Here is a 24,194-nt window from a genome sequence, read left to right on the forward strand (position 1 = left end):
AAAGTCCCAGGACACAGGATAGCCAGGGCTACTGAGAAAACAAAACCTGTCTCGAAAAACCAAAATAAAACATGAGGCGGGGAGAAGTGGGGAAATGGTGTAAATGTATTTTAATTGAAAGATAAAGTAAAACCAAACATGTTTCTGGGGCGTCTGCGAAGGCAATCTTTATTGACTCTTAATTTTATTATATGTGAGGAGATCAGAGGACAGCTTCCGAGTTTGGTCGCTCCTTCCACCATGTGGGTCTGAGGGACTGAACTTAGGCTGTCAGGCTTGGCGTCAAGAGCCTTTACCTACTGAGCCCGCTCGAGATGCCCCCACCCCCACACTCACCCTTTTTACGGGATCTGATCGAAGGTGTTACGGTGCTGACCCAAGCTAGGTTCCGTGCCCCGTTCCAGGAGTCTCTCATCCCTACGCCCTTAGGTCACACCTTAGATGAGGCTCCAACGACTAGACCGGTGTAAGCCACTAGGGAACGAAGGCCAGGTTTGGGCACTCAAAAAGGGTGCACGCAGCCCGGTACTCACCCCGTGGACCACTCTGCCCAGATCAGCAGCTTTCCGGGCTTTACTACGCGCTCTACGCTTGCACAGGACTTCCCTGGGAACAACATCCGGGTCACTGTCTCATATGGACCAATGAGCGGAGGCTCTTGAGCCAGGGGGCGGGCCCGCGGCTGTGCAATATGGCGATGATCGGCGCGCAGCTTCCGTGACCTGTAGCCTCGCGTCTGTGCCTGTAACTGAGCTAGGGTGGGCGCGGACACTTCCGCGGGGCAGCTGCCGGAGAGGGAGCCATGGGGACAGTGCACGCCCGGGTGAGAGGCCCCGCGGCGGTCGGTCGGGACACGCGCGCCTCCCGGGGCAAGGGCAGCGGGGAGGGTGCGGGAGCCGCTTGGGCCTGCAACTGTAGCGGTCCTGAGGACGGTGGTGACTGACCCAAGGTCACTCCGCGGAATTTTCCCGGGTGGCCTCACAGCACCGGCCTCTACCGGAGCGCGGCGGGGAAGAAGGACTTGTCAGAAGACAAGATTCGAACACGTTATTTAACAGACTTGTTTTAAGACTTTATATTATGGTGATGACGACGATGTCTGAGAGTGTTTGCCTGTGTGTATGTGCACTTTGTGTGCAGAGCCTGTGGAGACCTGAAGGGGGCGATGGATCACCTGAAGTTGTAGTCACGGAGGTCTGTGAGCCGCATTGTAGGTGTTGGGAATCGATAAGGTCCTCTGCAAGAGCAGCAGATGCTCGTACCTGCTGAACCATCTCTCCAGCCCAGTGCTCTTGCTTTAAAGATGTTTCATGCATTTATTTTGTGTGTGCCCTTGTAGAGGTCAGAAGACAACTTGCTGCAGTTTTCTCCTTCTACCATGTGGAGTCTAGGGCATCTAACACAGGCATCAGACCCCGGGGGCAACTCCTGTATTTGAGCCCCCAGTACTCATGAATTGGCTTTTACTTGCCTCCTGGAATTGGGCTTCATTTTGTTCTCTACAGCAGAATGAGCTGTCCTCCTGTGAGTGGGCAGAGCAGAGTGGAGAAGAGATGTGTCCTGACTCATCATTTCCTCCTTCCCTGTCTATTTCTGCCTGTGGTATTGTAGCTCAGGCTGGCCTCACATTGGCAGGTGATGTCTCAGCTTCTGAGGGCTGGGATTACAGGCATATATTAGTTATGCTTGACTTAATTACTGCCTTTGAGTGGGTTTTTCTTTTTGAGGTTTTTGCCTGTTCTCTTCCTCATGGCTTCTAAGGTCTGATGAACAAGTTAGTTTCTGCTTAGCGACCAACTCCATTTTTGGGGGGAGGGTAGTCTTTTGGGCCCAGTGCCGTACCTTAGCTCCAGCCAACGGCCTATGATAGTGTTATTGAATAAGTAGTTGACTACTTACTGCCAAACCCTTTTATTTTGTAATTGTTCCCAAAGGCCAGAGTCACAGAGCCTTAGAATGTCCTCAAATCAAGACCTTTGGAGTCCTGGAGCCAGCAGCACAAGTGCTGACCGCATCCCTTGCCCTGTGACTCATTTTCTGGTAGTGTCCCTTTACTTCCAACAGCACATAGAGCAAGCCTACCAGCCTGGCCTCCAGACTGGGGCACACCACTCACACACAGCTGTGTCACACACCATTGCACTCTGACACACTCTTTGGACTATGCTCTTGCCCTGGGCTCATTCCTTGTCCTATTGATCATGTCTGCACTCGGCTTTACCTGCCGAAATAGTCATTTCAAATTCCGGCTCCAGTGCTCTCTTGAATACTGCAGGAGCCTGTTAGGCAAGGTCCTCCCCTGCACCATGGGTACCCTCCAGGCAGGCACTCCCTAAGCTACATCTGTAGATCTCTTTAAATATTTCTAACACTAGGTTGTCAGGGCCTGCCTTGAGCTCACTCCGTGGGCCAGGCTGGCCTTGAATTTGGAATCCTTCATACTCTTGAGTAGCTGGGATCTATTTGCTAGGCATAGGTGGTGCATGCCCTTAACCTCAACACTCAGGGGGCAGCGTCAGTTGGATCTGTTGTGAGTTCAAGCCTGGCCCTGTCTTCTTATTGAATTTTATTTAGGACAGCTGGGGCTACATAGTGAGACCCTGTCTAAAAACAAAGCAAATAAGATGTGGTGAGTAAATCTCATTAGAAAACAGGTCCTCGGGGCACCACACTTTGGCAGAAGCATATACTGTAGTGACATTCTATTTTGACATCTGCCCTCCGATTACGGGGCTGGTGGTCTCTGATGAACTTTGTCCCACGCTTTGACATTTTGGGACTTTTTAGAATAATAGAATGCAAACCCTGCCCAAACAAGGCGTTTTTGCCAACTGTTGGATTAAGAATGGATCCATGTACACATTCCTGCTTTGCCTAATAGTTTCCATACTTACGAGAAGCTAATATTGATTTAGTTTTAAAAACACTTAACAACAAAACCAGTGGATAGTGACATGAAATGATGCATTCTTTATCACCCTTGGTAAGCACTCCAGGCTGGCACTGAAATCACAGCCCTCCATCTGCACGAGTGCTGGATTGTAGGCACGTGCCTGCTTTTCTTTTTTCCCTTCATCACGGAGACTTAGTGGTTTTACTAAGTAAAAAAACAAAATTGTATTTAATCAGTATCCTGTGAATAAGAATTGAGTACAAAAAAAAGGAAACCAGTCTGAAGCCACAAATTTTAACATTTAAGAGGTGTCCCTTTGGACTCAGGCATAGTGGCCATAATCCCAGGAATTTGGGAGTTGGAAGCAGGAGGGTCAGGAGTTCAAGACTCTACTTGCCTGTGTAGTGAGTTTGAGGCCATCCCTGGGTATATGAGACCCTGATTCTGACCTTGCACACACATACAAACACACAGAGTCAGTCAGTCAAGATGGTCTAAGAGGTGATATTTAGCCTGGTGTTGTGGCTTAGCATTCAGAAGGCAGAGGCAGGAAAATTATGGTAAATTCAAGGCCTCCTGCCTTAGTACCTCCCCTCCCCCAAAAACAGAAGGCATTTAAGGTGGATCTTCAGACTATTCAAGGAGCCAACATGGTCTCATGATGAAGGTGCTTATGTTAGATGGGAGTCTGAGGACCAGTCTTTATGGCAGGTGTGGGAGGAGACAGGATCCACTTTGGCTCCATATCCTGCTGCAGAGCTATGATGTGACTCACCTAGCCCCTGCCCCCAGAAAGCTTATTAAGAAGTTGCTCTTGGCCTGGAGAGATGGTTAAGAGTTTAAGAGCACTGACTGTTCTTCCAGAGGTCCTGAGTTCAATTCCCAGCAACCACATGGTGGCTCACAACCACCCATAATGAGATGTAATGAGCACTATATACATAATAAATAAATAGTAAATCTTAAAAAAAGAGAGAGAGAAGTTGCTCTTGTGATTGTTTAGTGGTAGAATCCCTTCTGCCCTAGCCTAGTGCTGGGGTTCTAGCCATGTGCCACCATGGCTGGCTTTTGTTGTGTTTTGAGGTGGTGACAGTTCATATTGTCACTTGGGTTTTTTGTTTGTTTTTTGTTTTTGTTTTTTGAGGTAGGGTTTCTCTGTATAATAGCCCTAGTGGTCTTGGAACTAGCTGTTATAGATTCACCTGCCTCTGCCCCCAAGTGCTGGGATTAAAGATGTGTGCCACCACCACCGTCTGCCTTATATTGTCAGTTGAAATCAGGGGCAGACTCAGGAGGGAGTTCAAGGGGATCCTTGGCTGCCCAGTGTGTTTGAGGAGAGACACTGTCTCAGAAAACTAAGGAAATGGAAAAAGCAAGCTCAGAAGGTTCAGGTTTAGAGCATTTGGTCAACGTGTGCGAAGGTCTAGGATCAGTCACCAGTGCCACACAACTCAGGCTGTGGAAAGAGCCTGCTTTCTGGCCCATTGATGAGCATGTGTAAGCTATTTTGAAATCTTTGTTTTACTTAACCCAGTGAACACGGTTATTAAGCACTGCCCCTAGGGCCTGCACCTGCCCATCAGCTTACCCGCCTTCTATTTTCCATCCTGTCTCCACCCCACCTACCCCACACACCCAAGGGAGCAGCTGTGCTGGATTTTGTGGCACCATCTGAAACTGAAAGGTGGAGAGGCTTGTCTTGTCTTCATTGTAAGTTCCATTATCTCCGGTTCCTCTATCTCCTGCAGAGTCTGGAGCCTCTTCCGTCAAATGGACCTGACTTTGGAGCTTTGGGGGAAGAAGCCGAGTTTGTGGAAGTTGAACCTGAAGCTAAACAGGAAATTCTGGAAAACAAAGATGTGAGTATTCTATGGAACATCTTGATGTGGTTGTTTCCGGAATGTTCTCCTGGTAAGCCCCTATGGAGAAGTAAAGGAGCTCTCCTGTCACCCATTGCAAGCAGAGACACTTGGCTTTAAGACAGTAGCTCCTTGTGTCTCAGGTTTTCCTGGGTGGCAGTTGGTGTGGCTTAGTGGGTAAGAGCACTGGTTGCCCTCACAAAGGTCCTGGATTTGGTTCTCGTTACCCATAGGGTGGCTCAAAACCATCTGTAACTCTAGCTCTAGATCCTAGCGTCTAGAAGATCTGGTGGCTTTTTCTGGCTTCCCCGGACAGTGCACACATGCAATACAAATACATGCGTGCAGGTAAACACTCAAACACATAAAATAAAATTTTTCAAAGATAGACTCAAATTATGCTTAAGTTTACATGCATATATGCATTTTTGGTGGCACTGGGGATTGAACCTCTTGATCCTCTTTTGGTTTGTTTGATTTTGCTTTTAGAGATAGGGTTTCTCTGTCAGTCTAGCCCAGGCCGGCCTTAGACTCACAGAGATCCACCTGCTTCTGCCTTCTGCCTGGCAACCTCTTGCACTCCAGGCAAGTGCTTTACTACAAAACTGTAGCGCCAGCTTTTGAGTTCATATTTCTGTTCCTTTCTTCCAGAAGAGTCAAGGATCATTTTGTTTCTCAATTATTTATTTATTTTGTATGGGCATTGGTGTTTTGCCTGCATGTATGTCTGTGTGAGGGTATCAGATCTTGGAGTTACAGACAGTTGTTAGCTGCCATGTCAGTCCTGGGAACTAAACCCCGGTCCTCTGAGAGAGCAGTCAGGGCTCTCCACTGAGCCATCTCTCCAGCCCTCAAGGATCATTCTTTATCTGCTTTGTGGCATCTCTGAAGGGTCTTCATCCTGCATCAGAGGCTGGGGGTGGCCATGTGAAGAGGGTTGGGCCTCACTCTTAAGTGTACAGGACCCACATGATCTCGGGTTCTCTGGCTGGAGAGGCCAGAGCTCATTCACGGGCAGCACAGACTTGGGAAAGGCTAGATCTTAAGAATACAGGGGCTCAAAACAAACAAAAATACAGGGGTTGGAAGAGTGTTGCTCTTCCAGAAGACTCAGGTTCAACCCCAGCATTCTCATGGCCGGTCATAAACATCTGTAACTCCAGTTTCAGAGAAGCTGATGCTACCTTCTGTCCTCTTCAGGAACCAGGCACTCAGATACTGCACAGGCATACATGTAAGCAAACACCCATACACACAAAATTTTAAAAAGAGCCTGTTGGTGGTGATGCATGCCTTTAATTCCAGTACTCAGGAGGCAGAGGCAGGCGGATCTTAGTGAGTTCAAGGCCAACCTGTTCTACAGAGTGAGTTCCAGAACAGGCTTCAAAGCTACACAGAGAACCCTATCTCTAAAACCAAAACAAACTAAAACAAGAATTTAAAAAAGAATGAAATAAGAATTCCAGATTATTACACTTGAAAAGACTTTGCCCTTTGTCTCAGACCCTGCCTCTGGCTTCACTCCTATGCTGGGGTGGTGACCTCTATCCCCGTTATACATTTAGGTGGTGGTTCAGCATGTTCATTTTGATGGGCTTGGAAGGACTAAGGATGACATCATCATTTGTGAAATTGGAGATGTTTTTAAGGCTAAAAATCTCATTGAGGTAAGTTTGTTCTTCGCATGGCACTGTTGGCCTGAAACTTTAGAGGAATCTGAGGCTACCCCCAGCTCTGCCCAGCCTCTGACTGTAGGGGGACCCAAGCCTGCAGAGCACCTCCATAGCTCACACAAGCTTCCGCTGTCCTTACCTCTGTTCATCCCGAGAAAGGGTGAGTCTGTTCTGTCTGTTCCACCTGCCCTGTACTTCTCCTGAGTCTCAGTATCAGAGCTGTCCTCAGGTCCTGCTGAATGCTCTGGGAACCCCCTGGAGATGATCACTGCACATCACCCAGGCCTCAGGATCCTCCAGAGATACCCACTGCATACAGCCAGATCCTGGGATCCCTGGGAATACCCACTGCATGTCACCTAGGCCCTTAGGATCCTCCGGGGATATTCACTGCATGTCACCCAGGCCCTTAGGATCCTCTGGGGATATCACTGCACATCAGCCGGGCCCTGGGATCCCCAGGGATACCCACTGCACATCACCCAGGCTCTTGCTCTGTTTGTTGCACAGACTCTTTCCTGTGCTATAGTAGGAAGCTGCCTGTGGCTTCCTTCTGTCCTGCTCGTGGACGACACTGACCTGCCTAACGGGTCATCAGTGGTGTGCTTCTGGCCAGGTTGACTGGCTCCTCTCTGCCTCCTCTTGCTAAGCTTGAGCAGTGTCGGCAAAACAACAAACAAAAGTTTGTGTTTTTAAAGCTTAAGTTTATGTTTCAGGCCAGTTACATAAAGGGGTATAAACTGTCAGGTGGAGTGCATATTGGTGTGAATGTGCACGCTGTCTTGCCACTGCTTAACAACTCTCAGAGACCAGCTCAGGTTCCACCATGTCCTTCCGAGTGTGTCATTGACTGGGATGAACCCAGGTGGCAGGGAGCACAACATTCTTTTGTGTCATTGTGAGGGCAGTCCTTTCAACTGTCTGGGAAGCCTCGCCTCCAACACTATTGTCACTGTGTCTCTGTTGGTGGACATTAAGCTGACTTGGCTCTTATGATGGCTGTGGGCTCGTAGTGTGCACAGTACAAGTAGGGTTACTAGGTCAAAGGGCACATGCTCTGTCACTTCAAGGGTCAGCATATTGGTCTTCAAGGAGATCCACCATTCCATACCCCTGCATGGGGAGAAGGAAGGTCCTCTCCACAGAGCTGAGTGCCACACTCTAAGGTCTTGCTGTCCATTAGACAGAGTGCTGTTTCATTATTTCCATTTGTATGTATGTCCCTCCCTGGGATCAAACTAGGGCTTTGAGGCAAATACTATAGCTCACTGAACCATCTCACCCTTTCTCAAATACTTTTTAAAATTTTGCCATTTCTCTCCCTGTGTTTTGTTTTGCTTTGCTTTTTTGTTTGTTTAGACAACATCTCACGATGTAGCCTGGGCTGGCCTCCATCTTTAGCTCTTGCAGCCTCAGCCTCTGAGTGCTGGGATCATAGGCGTGTACCGGGTTCTCACTGCAAGGCACCTGTTCTCGTATGGTTTCTCAGCGTCTGTTCATTCTCAGGATCTCTTTGTGTCACTTTGTCACCAGGGTTGAGCATTTTTCCTGTGTGTTATCTTTTTCCCCTGTTATCCTTGGCCTTTTCTGTGTCTCATACTCGCTCTCTTGACTGGTTTCTGTGTCTGGCACTCGCTCTGGTGGCTGCTTTCCATCTCAGTCAGGTTCACCTTGCAGCTCCATTGTCAGCTTTTCCCCGTGTCCATCCCCAGAGTGTGGCTGTCACATGCTGTGGTTTCTGCTCAGTGCTCAGGGCACCTCAAGCTCAATCCCCTCTGCTGAGCCCCAACTGTACTCCTATCCACTACACTGTTCCTCGTGGAATTTCACAGGTATTTCCTGCTACACGCACCTCTCAATGCATGCACTTACAGGTCACATGGCTCTCAGTGCTCCTGGGTCTTAGGAGAGCTCATTCTCTTTGGTCTGTCCCTCTCCAGGTAATGCGGAGAGCTCATGAAGCCCGTGAAAAACTGCTTCGCCTAGGAATTTTTAGGCAAGTGGATGTTTTGATCGACACGTGTCATGGTAGGTACCATGGGAGAGTATCTGGATGTAGCCTCCAGGGTCACAGAGCAGTCATGTGGGTAGATGCAGAGTGCACCCAAAGGTTCCTCAGCAGGTCTTGGAGTTAGCCATCTCTAAAGATACACCTGTGGGTTTCATCACAGCAGAGGAGTGGGTGGGGGCCCATGACCTAATTTGTGTAAATCTCAGGACCTACTAATGAGTCAGATAGGAGATGGGCGCTCCTGGGGACACTGGTGAGGGTTCTCATACATTTCACTGATGGAACAGAGGCTCTGAGCCTTTAGGTAGCTTGTCTTTGGCCCAGTAGTGAATGATAAGAGTTCGACCTGCAGGCCTGCCCTTCCTCCCTAGGGTCAGTTCGGTGCCCATTAGTTGGCACATGGCTTCAGCTCTCTCTCCAGTCCCTCTTAGATATGGCTTTGCACTGGTCAGCTCTCCTCTCTGGCTGTGACTTCAGCTCTTTACTCTGACTGCACAGTGGAATTACCTAACATCAGAGACTGGCTTAGGGCACCATAAACCTGTCATTGTGCACATGTTACACTGCGTGTCACTGATCTGCTGCGAATTGTGGGTTTGACAGTTGTCACAGATGAACCTTGTGAGGTGTTATTCGTGGGGATATACGCCAAAGTGGCAAGGGTTGATGGGAACTTTGCTTTTTGTTCTGTCTTACACCAAAACCACCCTGAAAAGTAAAGTCTTCTAAAAAAAATAGTTTAGTGTGGTGGCACACACCTTTAATCCCAGCACTCAGAAGGCAGAGACCGGTGGTTGGCTCTGTGAGTTTAAGGCCAGGTTGGTCTGTGTGGTGAGTGCTCGGTCAGCTAGGACTACAAAATAAAAATCAGAACAGTCCCAAGGCTCCACCCGTGCCTCTTGCCCCAGCCTGTGGAGATCATGTGGACATCTCCATTCCTGATGTCTAGTAGAAGCACCCAGCAGGTGCCCTGGGCAGAAGGCAGAAGTTGCCCTCTCCTCTGAGACCCCAACCCTGAAGGTTTGGCCTCCTCTGCAGAGCATCCCCAGCCTTGGTGGGCTGTGAGGTAGAAACCTCCAGCTCAGACACTGCTCATACCCTGCTGGATGGAGGACATTTAACTGTACTGTGTTGCTCATATCCTTTTAGGGTGATAAAGTCTTTACCATGTGTGCGCATATGTGTATATGTGTGGTTACTTATGTGTCAGTTGGAGGACAGCCTGCAGGAGTCAGTTTTTTTCCTTCAACATGTGTGTCCTGGGAATCAAGCATAGGTTGGCAGGCGTAGTGAATGCCTGTACCCACTGAGCCATGCTGACTGCTGACCCTTTGAAATATTTTCTTTTTAGGTGATGATGCACTGCCAAATGGACTAGATGTCACTTTTGAAGTGACAGAGCTAAGGAGGCTGACGGGCAGTTACAACACCATGGTTGGGAACAATGAAGGCAGTATGGTAGGGCATCACATCCACTGTTGTTTAGAGTCCTTTGAGTGTAAGCTTTTGAGGTGTGCCTGTTAGGAAAAACAGCGAGTTGCTGTGGAGCCTGCCGGCTTATGGGCTTGGGTGTTATCTACAATTTCCCTTTAATCTCACTAGAGCTGGTCAGCATGAGGTTGTTTGTATTGATACTAACCCTAGTGCCCACCAGATGAGCACATTAATGCTCTTGTTTAGATTCCTTTATGCTTCAGTGGAAGAGGTTTGGAGTTGAGGTGGAAGACTTCTGCCTTCCAGTTTCCTAGGTGGTCAATGTGGCTGTCATCCTGTATGGGATGCCGTGTGCTTGGCAGGGGCGCCTTGTGAGAAACAAAGGCTGTGTGTGCTTGAGCCTTGTTTACCCTGGTCCAGTGCCAGCTCTATCCTTTTCCCTCCCTCAGGTGCTTGGCCTCAAACTCCCGAATCTCCTAGGACGTGCAGAAAAAGTGACTTTTCAGTTTTCTTATGGAACCAAAGAAACTTCCTATGGCCTCTCCTTCTTCAAACCACAGCCTGGAAACTTTGAGAGAAAGTAGGAAACCACACGGGTCCTTGAGCTCAGTGGCCTGATTTAAAAGTTAAAGTAGATGGCTTGAGTGTGAAATGCCACCTGGCTGCCAGCCGCCTCTGCCGCGGCTGCTGCTCTGAGGATGAGCCCCTGTGTAGTCTAATTGGGCCTGTGGTTTAGCTGAGTGCAAGTCCTTTGCACAGACCCACTGTTAAAGCTCTGTCCCATTGCCTCCTAGTTTCTCTGTAAACTTATATAAAGTTACCGGGCAGTTCCCGTGGAGCTCACTCCGGGAGACCGACAGAGGAGTGTCTGCCGAGTACAGTGTGAGTATACCTGGCCCTGCATGCAGGGTGGGCACAGTGAGCTCATTGACTAGAGAGGAATGGGTGGGTGAGTGCAGACTTTTCACCCCTTGGTGGCTTTCTCCTGGCTAGATGCCTCCTTCCTAGCTAATGCAGGGAGCTGAGGGCAGAGCTGGCTGGTGTCCACTCTGGACTGTGGCGTCTGTGCTCCTGACTGACTGTAGCACCCAGTGCCTTCTCCCATCATTCTCCTTTGTTCTCCCTTTTGTTTTTTTCCTAAATTTTTCAAAGAGCTCACCCTGAAAGGGTCAAGCTTACTTTCCACTTGGAACAATGGATGCAAAGGGGCTGAAGTGTGGGATGGCATGGGGTTGGCATGGATTGAAGGACGAGGTCTCAGGCCACCCTAAGTGTAACTGGGCTCTATGGGTGCACAGTCTGGCCCTGTGACTCCTGATGGTTACTATGGAGACAGCAGTGTGGCTCCATGAGTAAGTGGTTTGCTCTCTAAGAGCTGCCCTGTGTTCATGGAAAGAAGAGTTGATTAGGGAGCTTTACTGGCGGCAGGCGTCTGGGAAACACCTGAGTTATAACACTCCTATAAAGTGACTGACTGCTGAGCCTGGCTGCTGCCTCTGCTGCCCTGCACAGTGCCCCTGTGTGCTGAGGTGGGCAATTTGGTCCACATTCTTGTACACCAATTTTGTGTACTGGGCTTGGGTTGGTGCCTCCTTACCCTCTGTGGTCTTGTATTTTCTCCAGGCCTACAGGCCTGTGGGGCAGGCCTGCTGAAAGGCAGACCGTGGGGCAGGCCATGGCAGATCTGCTGAGAGGCAGGCTGTGGGGCAGATCTGCTGTGGGGCAGGCCATGGGGCAGACCTGGACCTGGCTTTGCTTGTTCCCTCTGGCAATGGGAAGAAAGTCCTTGACCCCATACGGCTTGGTCTTTTTGTTCTTCTGGGGCTGATCCATCCAGGTGACAGGTTACTGAGTCTGCCTTCAGCGAGTCATGTGGGCTGAATGGATATGTCATGTCATCTGTGTGTCTTACTGTGATGAGACTGACACCTGCTGTTGACAGTCACCCCTGGCTTTTAGGTGTGGCTCTGTTCCTTCACCTGCAGCTCAGAGTAGCACTGCTCAGGTGCAGTTTACAGCCTCCCCATCTTCCTTCCCGTGTCCTCTTCTGCTCCTTCTCTTCCCCTACTTCCTTTCATTTCAAACTGTTTATCTTGGGGCTGGGGCTGGGGAGGATCAAGTGCCAGCAAGGGCCTGATCCATCCCTTCCCTGGTACTGAGAAAAGAAATTGCCAGTTGTGTTACTCAGTGATGCCTCCCTTCAAAGGATGCTTTGCAGCACCTTGTTCCAGTGTGAAGGGTGCAGAACAAGGTTTCCTTCTGTGCTGTTACAGTTTCCCATATGGAAGACCAGTCACACCATCAAATGGGAGGGCGTGTGGCGGGAACTGGGCTGCCTCTCAAGGACTGCATCGTTTGCTGTGCGGAAGGAAAGTGGCCACTCACTGAAGTCCTCTCTCTCGGTAGGACTTGCTCTCTGTGTGGAGACATGTGTGGACAGAGCCCTTGACTAATTGGTGTAGTCTCTGCTGATATGGGGCTGAGTGAGGTGACATTGAGGGGTCAGCTGGGTGGTTGGGACAGTGGCCTCCAGTTCCACTGTGGAAAGAGATAAACGTCATCAGTGGGAAGAGATAAACATGTGTTTAAGAGCTAGCTGTGGAATCTTACCTTCCAGAAATGAAAAGAAATGGAGCGAGCTGGCAGGATGGGTGCTGGGCTCTCTGAGGGAGCAAGGCTGGTCAGTGTCCGCGGGAAACTCTGGTGTCTTTGGGTCACCATCATAGACCTTTATGCCCTCGTGGGAAGGCAGGAACAGGTGAAGCGCTGTGGGCATGCTCAGCACAGTCCTCAGTGCACAGCAGGTGTACTGCCCTTGGAGCTGCTTGAAGTGAAAACACGCTCCGTTCATCTCTTTCAGCATGCCATGGTCATTGACTCTCGGAATTCGTCTATCTTACCAAGAAGAGGGGCCTTGCTCAAAGTCAACCAGGTAGTGTTCTCGCCAGAGCTTCTGGTTGGGGAGCCAGTGAAGTGTGCACAGGACTGTCGCGGACAGTGCTGGGGCTGGTGTCCACAGGGTGTAGTGTTGATTGCCTTAAAAGCAGTGCAGTCAGCTGCCCTGAAGGTACAGGGTAGCTGGGTGACACACTGTAGGCCAAGGTGATCCAGCCGGTCTCATCCTGCTGCTCATGGTGCAGGCAGGACCCGGGGTGCCCAGTCTACATTTTTAGAGCGGCACCGAGTGGTGAGGTTTGTAGGTAAAATGTCCCTGAATGTGTTAATGTAGGTAAAATGTCCCTGCCATGAACGTGGCTCACTCTCTCTAGATGCTGATCTGGCCAGGGCCTTGTGAAAGGCACAAACAACAAAACTGTCATTATAAAAGGCAGTCCTTAGTGACCCCTGTGTCTTTGTGACCTGTGGCTTCTTCCCTCAGGAGCTGGCAGGCTACACTGGAGGGGATGTGAGCTTCCTCAAGGAAGACTTTGAACTTCAACTGAACAAACCACTCATGTTGGATTCGGTGAGTCTCCAGCCTGTGCCATGCCTTGTGGGGGTCACCCTTCCCCTTGGGGTCCTGAGTACCTGAAGCACTGGTGTTAACCAGTGCTGTGATGCTTTCACCCAGAGGATTTAAGATCCCTCTGGTCAACATGTGTATGGCCTGCCAGGCTGTGCTGGGTCCTCACACTCAGAGCCGTCACAGAGCTCCTCATGCCTTACCTCTCCGCCTCGCTGCAGTGCCTGCAGTGTGGAGCATGCTCTGAGTTCCCTGCATTCCTCCCCTTCCCGGCTGAGCTCCCCCAGATGCATGCCCTCCTGCTGCTTTCTTGGGAGTCTGCTCTAGAGTGGTGCCTGGAGGGCCCCGATGTTCACTGCTGCCCTCCCCTGCCCACACTGCCTTCTCAGGACACTTTCTGAGGGACAAGGCTCTTCCTTCACAGGCACTTGTCCTTCATCTGCCTTCTGCTGTAACATCCTTTTAGGAATTTGGCGCAGGCATGTCTCCAGCCCCCTTCTCTTATCTTCCTGTGTGGAGGCTGAGGGGTAGAGGGCTCCACTGTGCATATTTTGTGGAAGCACCCCTCTGTTGATCCGTTTACCTACCCATTTACCACCTACCCACTCATCTGTCTACACATCTGTCCACCCACTTGTCCTTCCTCCATTCACCTATCCATCTATCTCTTCTCTTAGCCACCCATTTGTGTGCCCACCCACTCATCCTGTCCGCTCATCCACTCCCCCACCACACACCTGCATCCTGGCTGCCAGGCACTCTGGGTGCTTGCATCAAGAGCTGGGAGCATGAAGGTAGAACCCAAAGGGAGCAGAAGGATTGGTGGTTGAGATGGGCAGAACTGGGGGAGGCAGGGAGGAGAGGGCAAGAGAGGGACAGTGACTACTAATGAAGAAATGGCTTAGTGCAGGTGGCACCCCGCTGATTCCTGGAGGAGGAGGAGGAGGTGGAGGAGGAGGAGGAGGAGGAGGAAGAGGAGGAGGAGGAGGAGGGAGCATCCATCAGTGGAGAGCTAGTGTCTGCGAGGTCAGAGTTCAACAAGTGAAGATCAGGATGGTCCCTCAGCTTTGTGGTGTGACTGACTGAGGAAGAACCTTGGAATCTGGGCCATAGCTCTAATTCTGAGGCCACGTCAAAACAAAATGCTTATTTTAGGAGACAGAGGAGAGAACAGGGACAGAAATAGCTGAATGGCTTTTTTGAGGCATTGACAAGTGGCATGTGATAGGAGAAGGGACGGGGTGAATAGGATGAGTCCCTGCATGGATGGATGGATGGATGGATGGATGGGTGGGTGGGTGGGTGGGTGGGTGGGTGGGTGGGTGGGTGGATGGATGGATGGATGGATGGATGGGTGGATGGGTGGATGGATGGGTGGATGGATGGATGGATGGATGGATGGATGGATGATAGATGGATGGGTGGATGGATGGATGGATGGATGGATGATGGATGGGTGGATGGATGATAGATGGATGGATGATGGATGGGTGGATGGATGGATGGATGGATGGATGATGGATGGGCACACAAATGGGTGGGTAAGAGAATATATAAATAGAAGATAGGTAGAAGGATGAGTAGACGGACAGAAGGATAGGTAGGAGGAGGGTAGAGGACTCAGGATGTTTGGCTCTGGTAGGAAGGAACTGGGACCTTGTCTGCGGGTAGGAATGTGGAGTATAGATGCCTCTGAGTAGGAGGCCGTGCAGGGCTACAAAGAAGGAAAGTACGGGTCTGCTCTTCTCAGGAGCCCAGCAAGCTGCCTTCCAGGCAGAGGTAGTGGTGGTATGTACAGGTGGGGCTATAGGCAGGTCTGGGAGTCTGCTGAGGCCCTGAGGTCTCCAGGCAGCAGAGGCAGGCCTCAGCCCAGAGAAGGACCAGGAGTGGAAGCAGCCTCTCCGTGAACAGGTCAGAGCCTTATCCCCATGCAGCCAGCACTGTCATCAATGTTTGGCTCCCACTAGTTTGAAATGTCAGTGGAGCATCCGTGCTTCTTGACTTATTTTCTGATGGTGTCACTTCCCAGCAAACCTACTGTTGAAAATGTCTCAAGTGAGGTAACCTGAACAGCTAGCTCAGCCTGACCAGCCTTCATCAGACCGGAACACTTTCTCTTACCCTTCCAAAGTCTACCACAAAGGTGCCTTTAGTCAGTGTGGTGTAGCTTGTGTGGCTTCCAGAATGCCTTACCAACAGATGGGCATATGAGTGTGCCATCAGACAATGGTGAAGTTGGGAGATTTCATCCTGTCGCCATGTGGGTACTGTCTTGTGTGTGGTCCGACTGTGCACTCTTCTACTCTGTATCTATAATCCTTCCCATTGAGGCATCCAGAAAAAAGACCATCTAAGCTGTCTTGCATCAGCAAGGACAGGACAGGCAAAGGACCCAAGATGAGCAGAGACCCTGGCCAATCCAACACCATGAGGGCCTGGGGCTGCTGAATGAGAGGGCCTCCAGCTCAGCAGTGATACTCAGTAGTACTGGGGGTGACCATCATGATTTGAAGAGTGTGTCACTGAGGCCCCTTACTGGGTGGTGATGCCCCTGGAAGAGCTAGTCACACATCTTTACACTGTGTGATTACAGGAGCATCCTAGCCTGTATAGACCTCCAGCCTGAGGAGCTGCATACCTCAGTTCCCTCACATCTGGGGTCTGAGCAGATGTAGGAAGGGTCCTGTGAGTATGACTTCTCATGTAAGAGGGTCCTGTCCTGACTGGAACACAAGCCAAGCCCTACTGCACTCTGTATGACTCTGTTGGAATGTAAATTTGCCTCGGAGTTCTTCAAACTCTCAAGACCTGGTCCCCTGTGTCCCTGCTCTGCTCTGCTCTGCTCTGCTCTGCTCTGCTCTGCTCTGCATGCCTAGGGCATTCAGAGTAGAGCAGCCTCCTGCTGGTGCTCATGGGACAGAAAGAAACACGGTTTGCTTTGCACAGGTATTCTCCACATCTCTCTGGGGTGGAATGTTGGTGCCCATCGGTGACAAGCCATCCAGCATTGCTGACAGGTCAGTGCCCAGCAGAGGCTCCCCATTTTCCTCTGGACTTCGAATTGTCTTTCTTTTTTTACAGATGAGAGCAATATTCAGATTGCTCTTGGTTTTCATGTGGAAACCGATTTTTAAGTACCCCAGTACTTTAAAAAACAAGTACTGCATGTTTTTTGTTGGGATGCTTTATTGAATTAAATTTTTTCTCAGCCTGGCGTGGTAGTGCATGCCTTGAGGCAGGTGGATCTCTGAGTTTGAGGCCAGCCTGGTCTACAGAGTGAGTGCCAGGACAGCCAAGGCTACACAGAGAAACCTTGTCTTAAAAACCAATAAATAACTAAATAAATAAATAAATTTCCTCTCTTTTTATTATAAAAGAATTTGATTAGCACTTGTAGAAGTGAAAATAAAGGCACATTTATGAAAGTACTGCTCATCCTCCTAGAGGATAAGCCTGCCTTAACTCTGGTCTGACTCCTTTTGGTAAATTAGAAGTGTGTTTATGTGTTGTGCAGAGTGAGCTGTGAAGACACTGTATTTTATATGCAGCTTGTGTTCTCATTTGTTAAATGTTATAGAGAGAACATAGAGTGGTTGTCCACTGAGTCATGAAATGTCTTTATAAGTAACATTTTCTGCGTGTGTGTGCAGGTTCAGCTATGCCGTGGTTCATGTGGTGGGGAGGGTCAGAAGACAAACTCGAGTTGATTATCACCTTCCCCATTGTTTTTAGTCAGAGTCTCTTGGTTTTGCTGCTGTGCTGCAAACTCCAGTCTGGCTGCTGCAGCCTTCCACGTGACTCTCTCCCCATCTTCCATCTCACTATAGAGGCACTGACATTGCATTTGCTCGTTATGCATGTGGCTCTTCATGTGGGTTCCAGGGATATGTCTAGCACCCACAGAGAGATTACAATGTCTGTAACTCCAGTTCCAGGAGATCACACACCCTCTTCCTGTCTCCTCAGCCACCAGCCATGCATGTAGTACACAGGCAGACATGCAGGCAAAGCACATAAAAATAAAGAAATTTTTTAGAATCACCCAAGCACAGAGTTTGCCATTTGTCTGCATTATTAATATCAGCAAACTGTTCAGGAAAACTTAGCAACCAGACAGTAAAAACATCTGTGGACCTCATGTCAGAGCAACTTGTGTGGGTCAGGAAAACTAGACCCTTGCTCCCTGTGCACTGTCGCAGCCCCTTGAACCACTCTTCCTAGGGCACAGAACAGCTTTGCACATGGTTGACCACTGAAAATTAGTCCTAACTGGGCATAGTATTGTGCACTTTCCGTCCCAGTACTTGGGAGAGCAGAGTCAAGTGCATCTCTTAAGTTTGAGGCTGTGAGGGCTACATAGAAAGACCTTCTCTAAAATATATCTTTATAGATATAGATATAGGGAGATATGGATAGATAGATATAGAAATACCTTAAAAATTAGAATACCCTCCCCTAATCAAAAGGTATTGTAGGAACTCAAAGTCATTGTGGCAATAAGGAACTTGACTAACGTTTGGGGAGACCCTGGTTTCTATCATTGGCAGTTAGAACATAGTACAATTCACTGTAGAAAACCATAGCAATGCTCTATGTGGTCTGTTTCCCTCTGGTATCATCTGGCCCCTCTCGTGGTGCGCCACACTGTTATGTGATGTGGACTCTACCTTCTCAACCTAATATGGCTGGGGATGTCTGCCACATAGGATGCCTGGTTGGTAGGAAACTTTGTGGTGGGTCTCTTAGACAGCTGCCCATCCTTTATAAGGGTTGTGTCTCATTGCTCATATCCCCAGCGTGAGCTGCTGTTGGGTGTCGGGTAGATTTTGATGGGTATCATGTTCACTTGGCATATTACCCACCTTCTCCTAATGTTCTGCTGTGTAGAGACGATGTCATTCCCCAGAACCAGCTGTGACCCTGCTGCTGTCTCACCTGCTGTGGGTCTTATGGGTCTTCACCTAATGACCTGACACCTGTCACTTTACTGCAGGTTTTACCTGGGCGGTCCCACAAGTGTCCGAGGATTTAGCATGCACAGCATCGGACCCCAGAGCGAAGGTCAGTGAGTTTAAACTTGAAGACATGAAGTTCTTTCCTTCTGTATGAGGGGCCCAAAGCAGTGGAAATACCAGTTTGCAACAGTGCGAGCATCAGGATCTCCTGTGGCTTCAGATAAGAGCATTTCCAGCAGCCTTGCCAGTCCTGTTCTCTGGGGGTGACCTCTGTTCAAACCAGCTATCCAAGTAGCCCTGTGTCTAGGACACAGCCCCTTTCAGAAGACTCGGCAGGCCTTGTCTCCTATGCCTTTGCTCCCAGGGGCTGCAGAGGCATACACTGCCATATCTCCTGGCATCGAAGGTTTCCTGAATAATGTCTTAACCAGGTAGAAGCAATGTAGATCTGTGACTGTGAGTCAGGTGATTTTCCTGAGGTTTGTCGTCTGTTTTAAACTGACAGTAGCGCTGTCCACTGATACTGGAATCCAGGGCAGACGCTGTCCTGAAAGCACCTGTGTGTATACACATGCACATTTGTTCACGTCTCTCGGAGTTAAAAGACAATCTAAAAATTAGGAAATGAAGGATTTGCTACTGTTACTTTTGGGCATTGGAGAGGTAGATTAAATTTGGCCCTGTATTGTTTTAGGTGTAAAATGACACATGAAGGCTGTAGAGATAGCTCAGCCATGAAAGAGCACTGAACTGACTGTTCTTCCAGAGGACCTGGGTTTCTGGTACCCACCTGATGGCTCACAACCCTCTGTAATTCCAGTTCTGGGGATCTGATGCCCTCCTCTGGTGTCTGCAGGCATTGCACACCTATGGTGTAGACATACATGCTGACGACAAACACATACATACTTTTGTTTTGTTTTGAGATAGGGTCTCACTATATAGCTATGGCTGTCCTGGAACTCACTCTGTAGACCAGGCTGACCTCAAACTCACAGAGATCCACCTGCCTCTGCTTCCTGAGTGCTGGGATTAAAGATGTACTACCACACCTGGCTCTCATACACTTTTTTTAATTTTTGGTTTTGAGCCTATTCTTTAACAGCTGAGCCATCTCTGCAGTCCTTATACACATTTTCAAAAATTCATATGACAACTATATGCATTTGGAATACACTGGAGGGTAATTGGCCACTTTTATGGGTGCTGGTCAGCTGGAATCCCCGGCAGTACTCCCCAAGGCTGAACACACTGTAGTAGTAAAGGTCTCCCAGGCACTCTTGCTTCTCGGCTTTTGTGCATTCCCTCCCTGTGGTGACCAATGTGAAATTAAGAAAATTGAAGCTTTTCTGCCACAATGTCAAGAGCCCCAAAGCAAGGAACCACAGAGCTCAAAAGAGCCACGAAAGTAGCAAGAGAAATGGAGGGCGAGGGTGAGGCACACGTGGGGAGAACTTACCAAGGCTCAGACGTGGGCCCATGGAGTACAGACACTTCCTGACTGGTGGAAGCAGCTGGTGCTGACTGAGGAAAGTCAGCCCAGCAGATGTCCTCTCCTGGGTAGCTTAGCCGAGGACTGACTCCAGAAAGGGACTTTTCTCCAGGCCTGGCCTGCCAACGTTGAAACCACGGGTTTTTGGGCAAAAGCCTGGGTTCTGGCCTCACCAGCAGGCTGGGCTTGGACACTGTCCCAACATGCCAGATAAAGAGAATAGTGCTGATGGAAGACACAGAGGCTCGGTGGGGCCACTTTAGAAGGAGGAGCGCTGCAGGCACTGCGGACAGGGCACAGGGCAGCCTTGTTCTTTGGCAGTGCTCTGCCCTCTCAGCTGTGTGAGTGTGGAAGGACACTGGAAAGGAGGGAGGCGGGGCACGCCTGGTTTGTGCAGCAGAACTGAAAGCAGGAACCCACAGTGCTGAGTCAGCAGATTCTATTCTCCCTCCTTAGGAGACTACCTGGGAGGGGAGGCATACTGGGCCGGGGGCCTGCACCTCTACACCCCGTTGCCCTTCCGACCAGGCCAAGGTGGCTTTGGAGAGCTTTTCAGAACCCACTTTTTCCTCAATGCGGGCAACTTGTGCAACCTCAACTATGGTGAGTCTCCCTCAGCTGTCCTTATGGTGCGGGTGGTGCCTTCCCTGATGCCATCATGTAAGGGGGGGAGGCAGCTGCTTCTTACTCTACTAACGAGCTTCAAGTGCTCTCCGGTGTCATTAGGACCCAGAGCTCAGAGGTGCTCCCAGAGGGAGCTGAACAGTTTGGGAGCCTCGAGCCCTCTCTGAGGTAGGGCGTGAGGCCTCCCAGCTGCTTTGCTGAGGGTTCAGGATAGCCAGACCCAGCGAGTTGACACTCAGCTTGTTCTGGGAGAGTGGGAAGCAGATACCCAATCCTATACCAAGATCCAGTAGCTCGGCCCAGCTTGAAGGTGCCCTTTCGGGTAGGGAGCCACACATCACCTTTGCTGTTTCAGGCGAGGGCCCCAAAGCCCACATCCGGAAGCTGGCTGAATGCATCCGCTGGTCCTATGGAGCGGGCATCGTCCTCCGGCTTGGCAACATCGCTCGGTTGGAGCTGAATTACTGCATTCCTATGGGCGTGCAGACGGGTGACAGGTATGTGGGCTGTGTCAGCTTGGTAGCTCTGGGGAGTTGCAGTTTGCACTGGGCTGCTCACTTCGGTGGCTTTAAGGTCGGGGACTTGAAGAGATATTGAATAGCTAAAGTTGACTATAGCTGTGGGGGAAAGGGAGATGCCCAGCCATTCCCTGGACCTGCTCCTCTGAGCAGCTAACCAGGGGGGAAGTATTGACTCTGCTTACTGGAAGTGTGCAGTAGCGAGGGCTTCCCTGTGCCACTGCAGCCTAGCCGTGGACTGGAGGACTCCACCCATGGACGTGGAGCAGTGGCTGTGTTACACGAATTCGGTCAAGTGCTGCTCCGGGTTGTAGAAGTTACTCCATCTCTTATATTATCTTGTGGGCATTGTGCAAGTGTCTGGACACTCAGAGGGATTATTATACATAGGAAGCTTGAATGACAAGGCTCTGGGGTCAGAAGTCAAGACAGGTGCTGGTGGGAAGTTCCTGTCTAGGGCACTTTCCTGACAGGCAGTCTCATGGGGGACGATACAAATGCTTGAGTGAGAGGATTAGAACTTTATCCAAGATGGATTACTCCCCCAGGGCCACATGCCAGGTGCCACCCTGCGTTGTGGAAGGTCTGGACTAGGTTGTTAGCTACTCTGGGTCTGTTTTGCTAGCCAGAAAATGGAAGGTGATGTTTCCTGCTCTGCTGTTGCGTGGTCTGGGATGTGGTGGCTGTGACTCCCGAGACCGCTGGTGTTGTATTAGCCTGTCCTTCTTGTCCCTGGGTGGTGTGCCCTGTTTACATCGTGTCTGCTGCCTGCAGTTTGACATGGCCACAGTTGCTGCTGTCAGCGCAGTGTGAGGAGAAGGGGCTAATGCTCCTAGGTCCCTGGTGCATAGTAGGTAGCTCCTCCGCAGCTGCCTCAGTCTTCAGCATGGAATTAACTGCTCTGTTCAGCCTTCCATGAGGTGGAGCTGTAGCAGCCAACTAGCTGCGAGGCCCATGTCCCTGGGAAGCCCTGCAGGAAGCATTGTGATTGCAGGTTGGTGCCAAGTCAGAGCCAGAACTCAGTAGTTGCTTCTCAGGTGTGCTCTGGGCCAGTTCACCTGCTTTGAGAGTGTGGTGTGGTGGCCTATAGTGGGCACTGCGGTTGTTGCTTTTAGCGCTTCAGCCTTTGTGACCCATGCAGCTGTAATACTGACAGCAGCCACAGGGTGGCATTGTGCGCCAAGCAGTTGCTTTGCTTTTGAGCCTCTTACAATTGGCCCTTTCTTTATTAGTTTGTGCCCTTTACAGCTCAAGACCCCTCAGCTGTGCCTCTCTTAGTTAAACCTGAGACACATGTTTCAAAGATTAATCCAGAATATAGTCTCCATAAAGAGGAAGTCGGCTGTGGCAGTGGGGGAGGTCCTGGCTCAGGCTGTTAAAACTGTTTGCCTGGATGGCAGCAGCTGTTTGCTGTGGGCAGTGAAGTTTGGAGTCAGCCTTGAACATGGAAATACCATTCCCTGGTGTGGTTTGGCTTGCAGCTTTGTTAGCAAGGGTGGAATTTGGTAACATTTGAGGGAAATGACCTCAGTTTCATCTTGTTTCTAAAATTAGGCAGTTGGCAGGTGGACAGCTGTAGCCCCGCCCCCAGGGTTAAGCCAGGTGCTCTGAAATTGGCAGTTGAGGCCTTTACAAAGAAGACAGTTTGAAGTGTTTTGACTTCCATCCCGAATGATTTATGGCACTGTCTTTTCCGGGACCCTTAGAGTTCTGTCACAGCAGGACTCCCCAGGCTGGGTCTGTGGAGAGCCAGCAGTGAGTGAGGGCTGTGCCAGCTGCTCACTGAGCTGCAGGAAGGACACCATCATTGCAGCTAGGGAGGGCCAGAGGCCCCAAGATGGGACCTTGCTGGACTTTCTGAGGACAGGGTGGGAAGGGCATCCTGACTGGGCACAGCTGTCCCGGGGAGGGGTGTAGTATTGGTGGGCAGAGTACACATGGTCACAGAAGCCTCAGGGAATGGCTGCTGACAAGCGAGCCTCTTTATTCTTCCTCACCCCTCTCTCCAGCCACCTTGATGTCTTCCTCTTTGCCTGCCAAGGACTCTGGGGCCTGCGAGCGCTGTCCCCCACACTTAGCGCACCACCCAGGATGAAGAGCTCTGGGGGTTAGGAGCAGGCATCAGTGGGCTTTCCTGATGACCACTGCAGGGGCTGGTATGAGGGGTGAGCATTGCCACGGTGGGGCAGGAAGGCAGCCCAGAGATAGAGGCTGAGGAGGCCCACAGGGTATGCAGAGGCCTGGCCTTGTGACTGTGGGTGCCATCTTGAGTACCCACCCTAGCATTGCTCTGTGGTGTGTGTCACAGCACAAACATCTTCGCTGTGTTTGCAGTTGTGGTAGCAGAGCTGTTCTGAATGCCTGTGTGTTCTCTGAAGAGCTTGGTATAATGATCTCCTCTGGGTGCCTCTAAAGCATTGACAGCAGCCGTGGTCTCTTTTATGGACCTTAGTCTAAAGTTATGGAACTGGCAGCCTAGGCCCATGGCTGAGGGTACAGGAACATTGCTGCTTGGGCTCAGATTCTCAGCCTCAATGGGAGCTGCTTTCCCCCAACCGAGGGCTCCTCAGCAGGGGAGTGAGAGACTGCTGCCCAGTTCATTGTGGGAGCACCTAGGAATCTGCGCCTTGAGGACCCTGAACTGGGTGCTTGGTGCCAATATGAGAAAGGCCACACGGGATTCCCCAGAGCTGAGCTCTCCAGAGAGCACACCTGTGGTGACCCTTTTTATCTTCCTTCCTGGATCAGGAACAGGTCTGGCTTACTGGGTTGCTGGGTCATTGTGAGCCCCAGGATTATCCTGTGTTCTGGGCCAACCCCAACATGTAGGCCTCCTGCTTTGGCTCCTTCCTGTCCTGACACCAGGTGGATGGGCGGACCTTGGGTGGGATGGAGCAGCAGTGTCTTATAGGCTCTATCGCTCCCTCTTCTCTCTCCCAAAGCTAGTGCTTACTAGCCTAGGTGGAACTGTGGGGCTAGCCAAGCCTCATGATGGCATGATGCGGGGAGCGCTTTGTTTGACTTTTCCCTTTCTTTTTAGGATTTGTGATGGCGTCCAGTTTGGAGCTGGGATTCGGTTCCTGTAACTTGAGTCTCCCAGAGCAGCTTGGATGAGCATCGGGTGTCTCCCAGGCCACAGGCCTGTTTGGAGGTGACACAGTTGAGTGCTTCTGGGCCGTAAACCTTCTGGGAAATCACGTTAATAAATTTGAAACACTCAGCTGTGTCCTGGATGTGGTCTGTGTTTCAGGCCATGTGTCTGTCTGGACACC

At 50.4% G+C, this 24,194-nt stretch overlaps 1 protein-coding gene across 1 annotated transcript; it reads left to right on the top strand.

Moving 5' to 3' along the window:
- Positions 1-675: 675 nt before the first annotated feature.
- On the top strand, positions 676-24,142 carry Samm50 (SAMM50 sorting and assembly machinery component). Its single transcript, XM_038342814.1, has 15 exons — positions 676-823; positions 4,642-4,752; positions 6,318-6,419; positions 8,366-8,453; positions 9,788-9,894; positions 10,320-10,450; positions 10,665-10,752; positions 12,144-12,272; positions 12,731-12,802; positions 13,250-13,336; positions 16,280-16,350; positions 18,327-18,394; positions 20,237-20,383; positions 20,760-20,901; positions 23,963-24,142. Exons 1-15 carry the CDS (start codon positions 803-805, stop codon positions 24,006-24,008), a joined length of 1,410 nt encoding a protein of 469 aa, XP_038198742.1. The 5' UTR covers positions 676-802; the 3' UTR covers positions 24,009-24,142.
- Positions 24,143-24,194: the final 52 nt, after the last annotated feature.

The sequence above is a fragment of the Arvicola amphibius genome, chromosome 9 (assembly GCF_903992535.2).
Source record: "Arvicola amphibius chromosome 9, mArvAmp1.2, whole genome shotgun sequence".
Lineage (NCBI taxonomy): Eukaryota > Metazoa > Chordata > Mammalia > Rodentia > Cricetidae > Arvicola > Arvicola amphibius.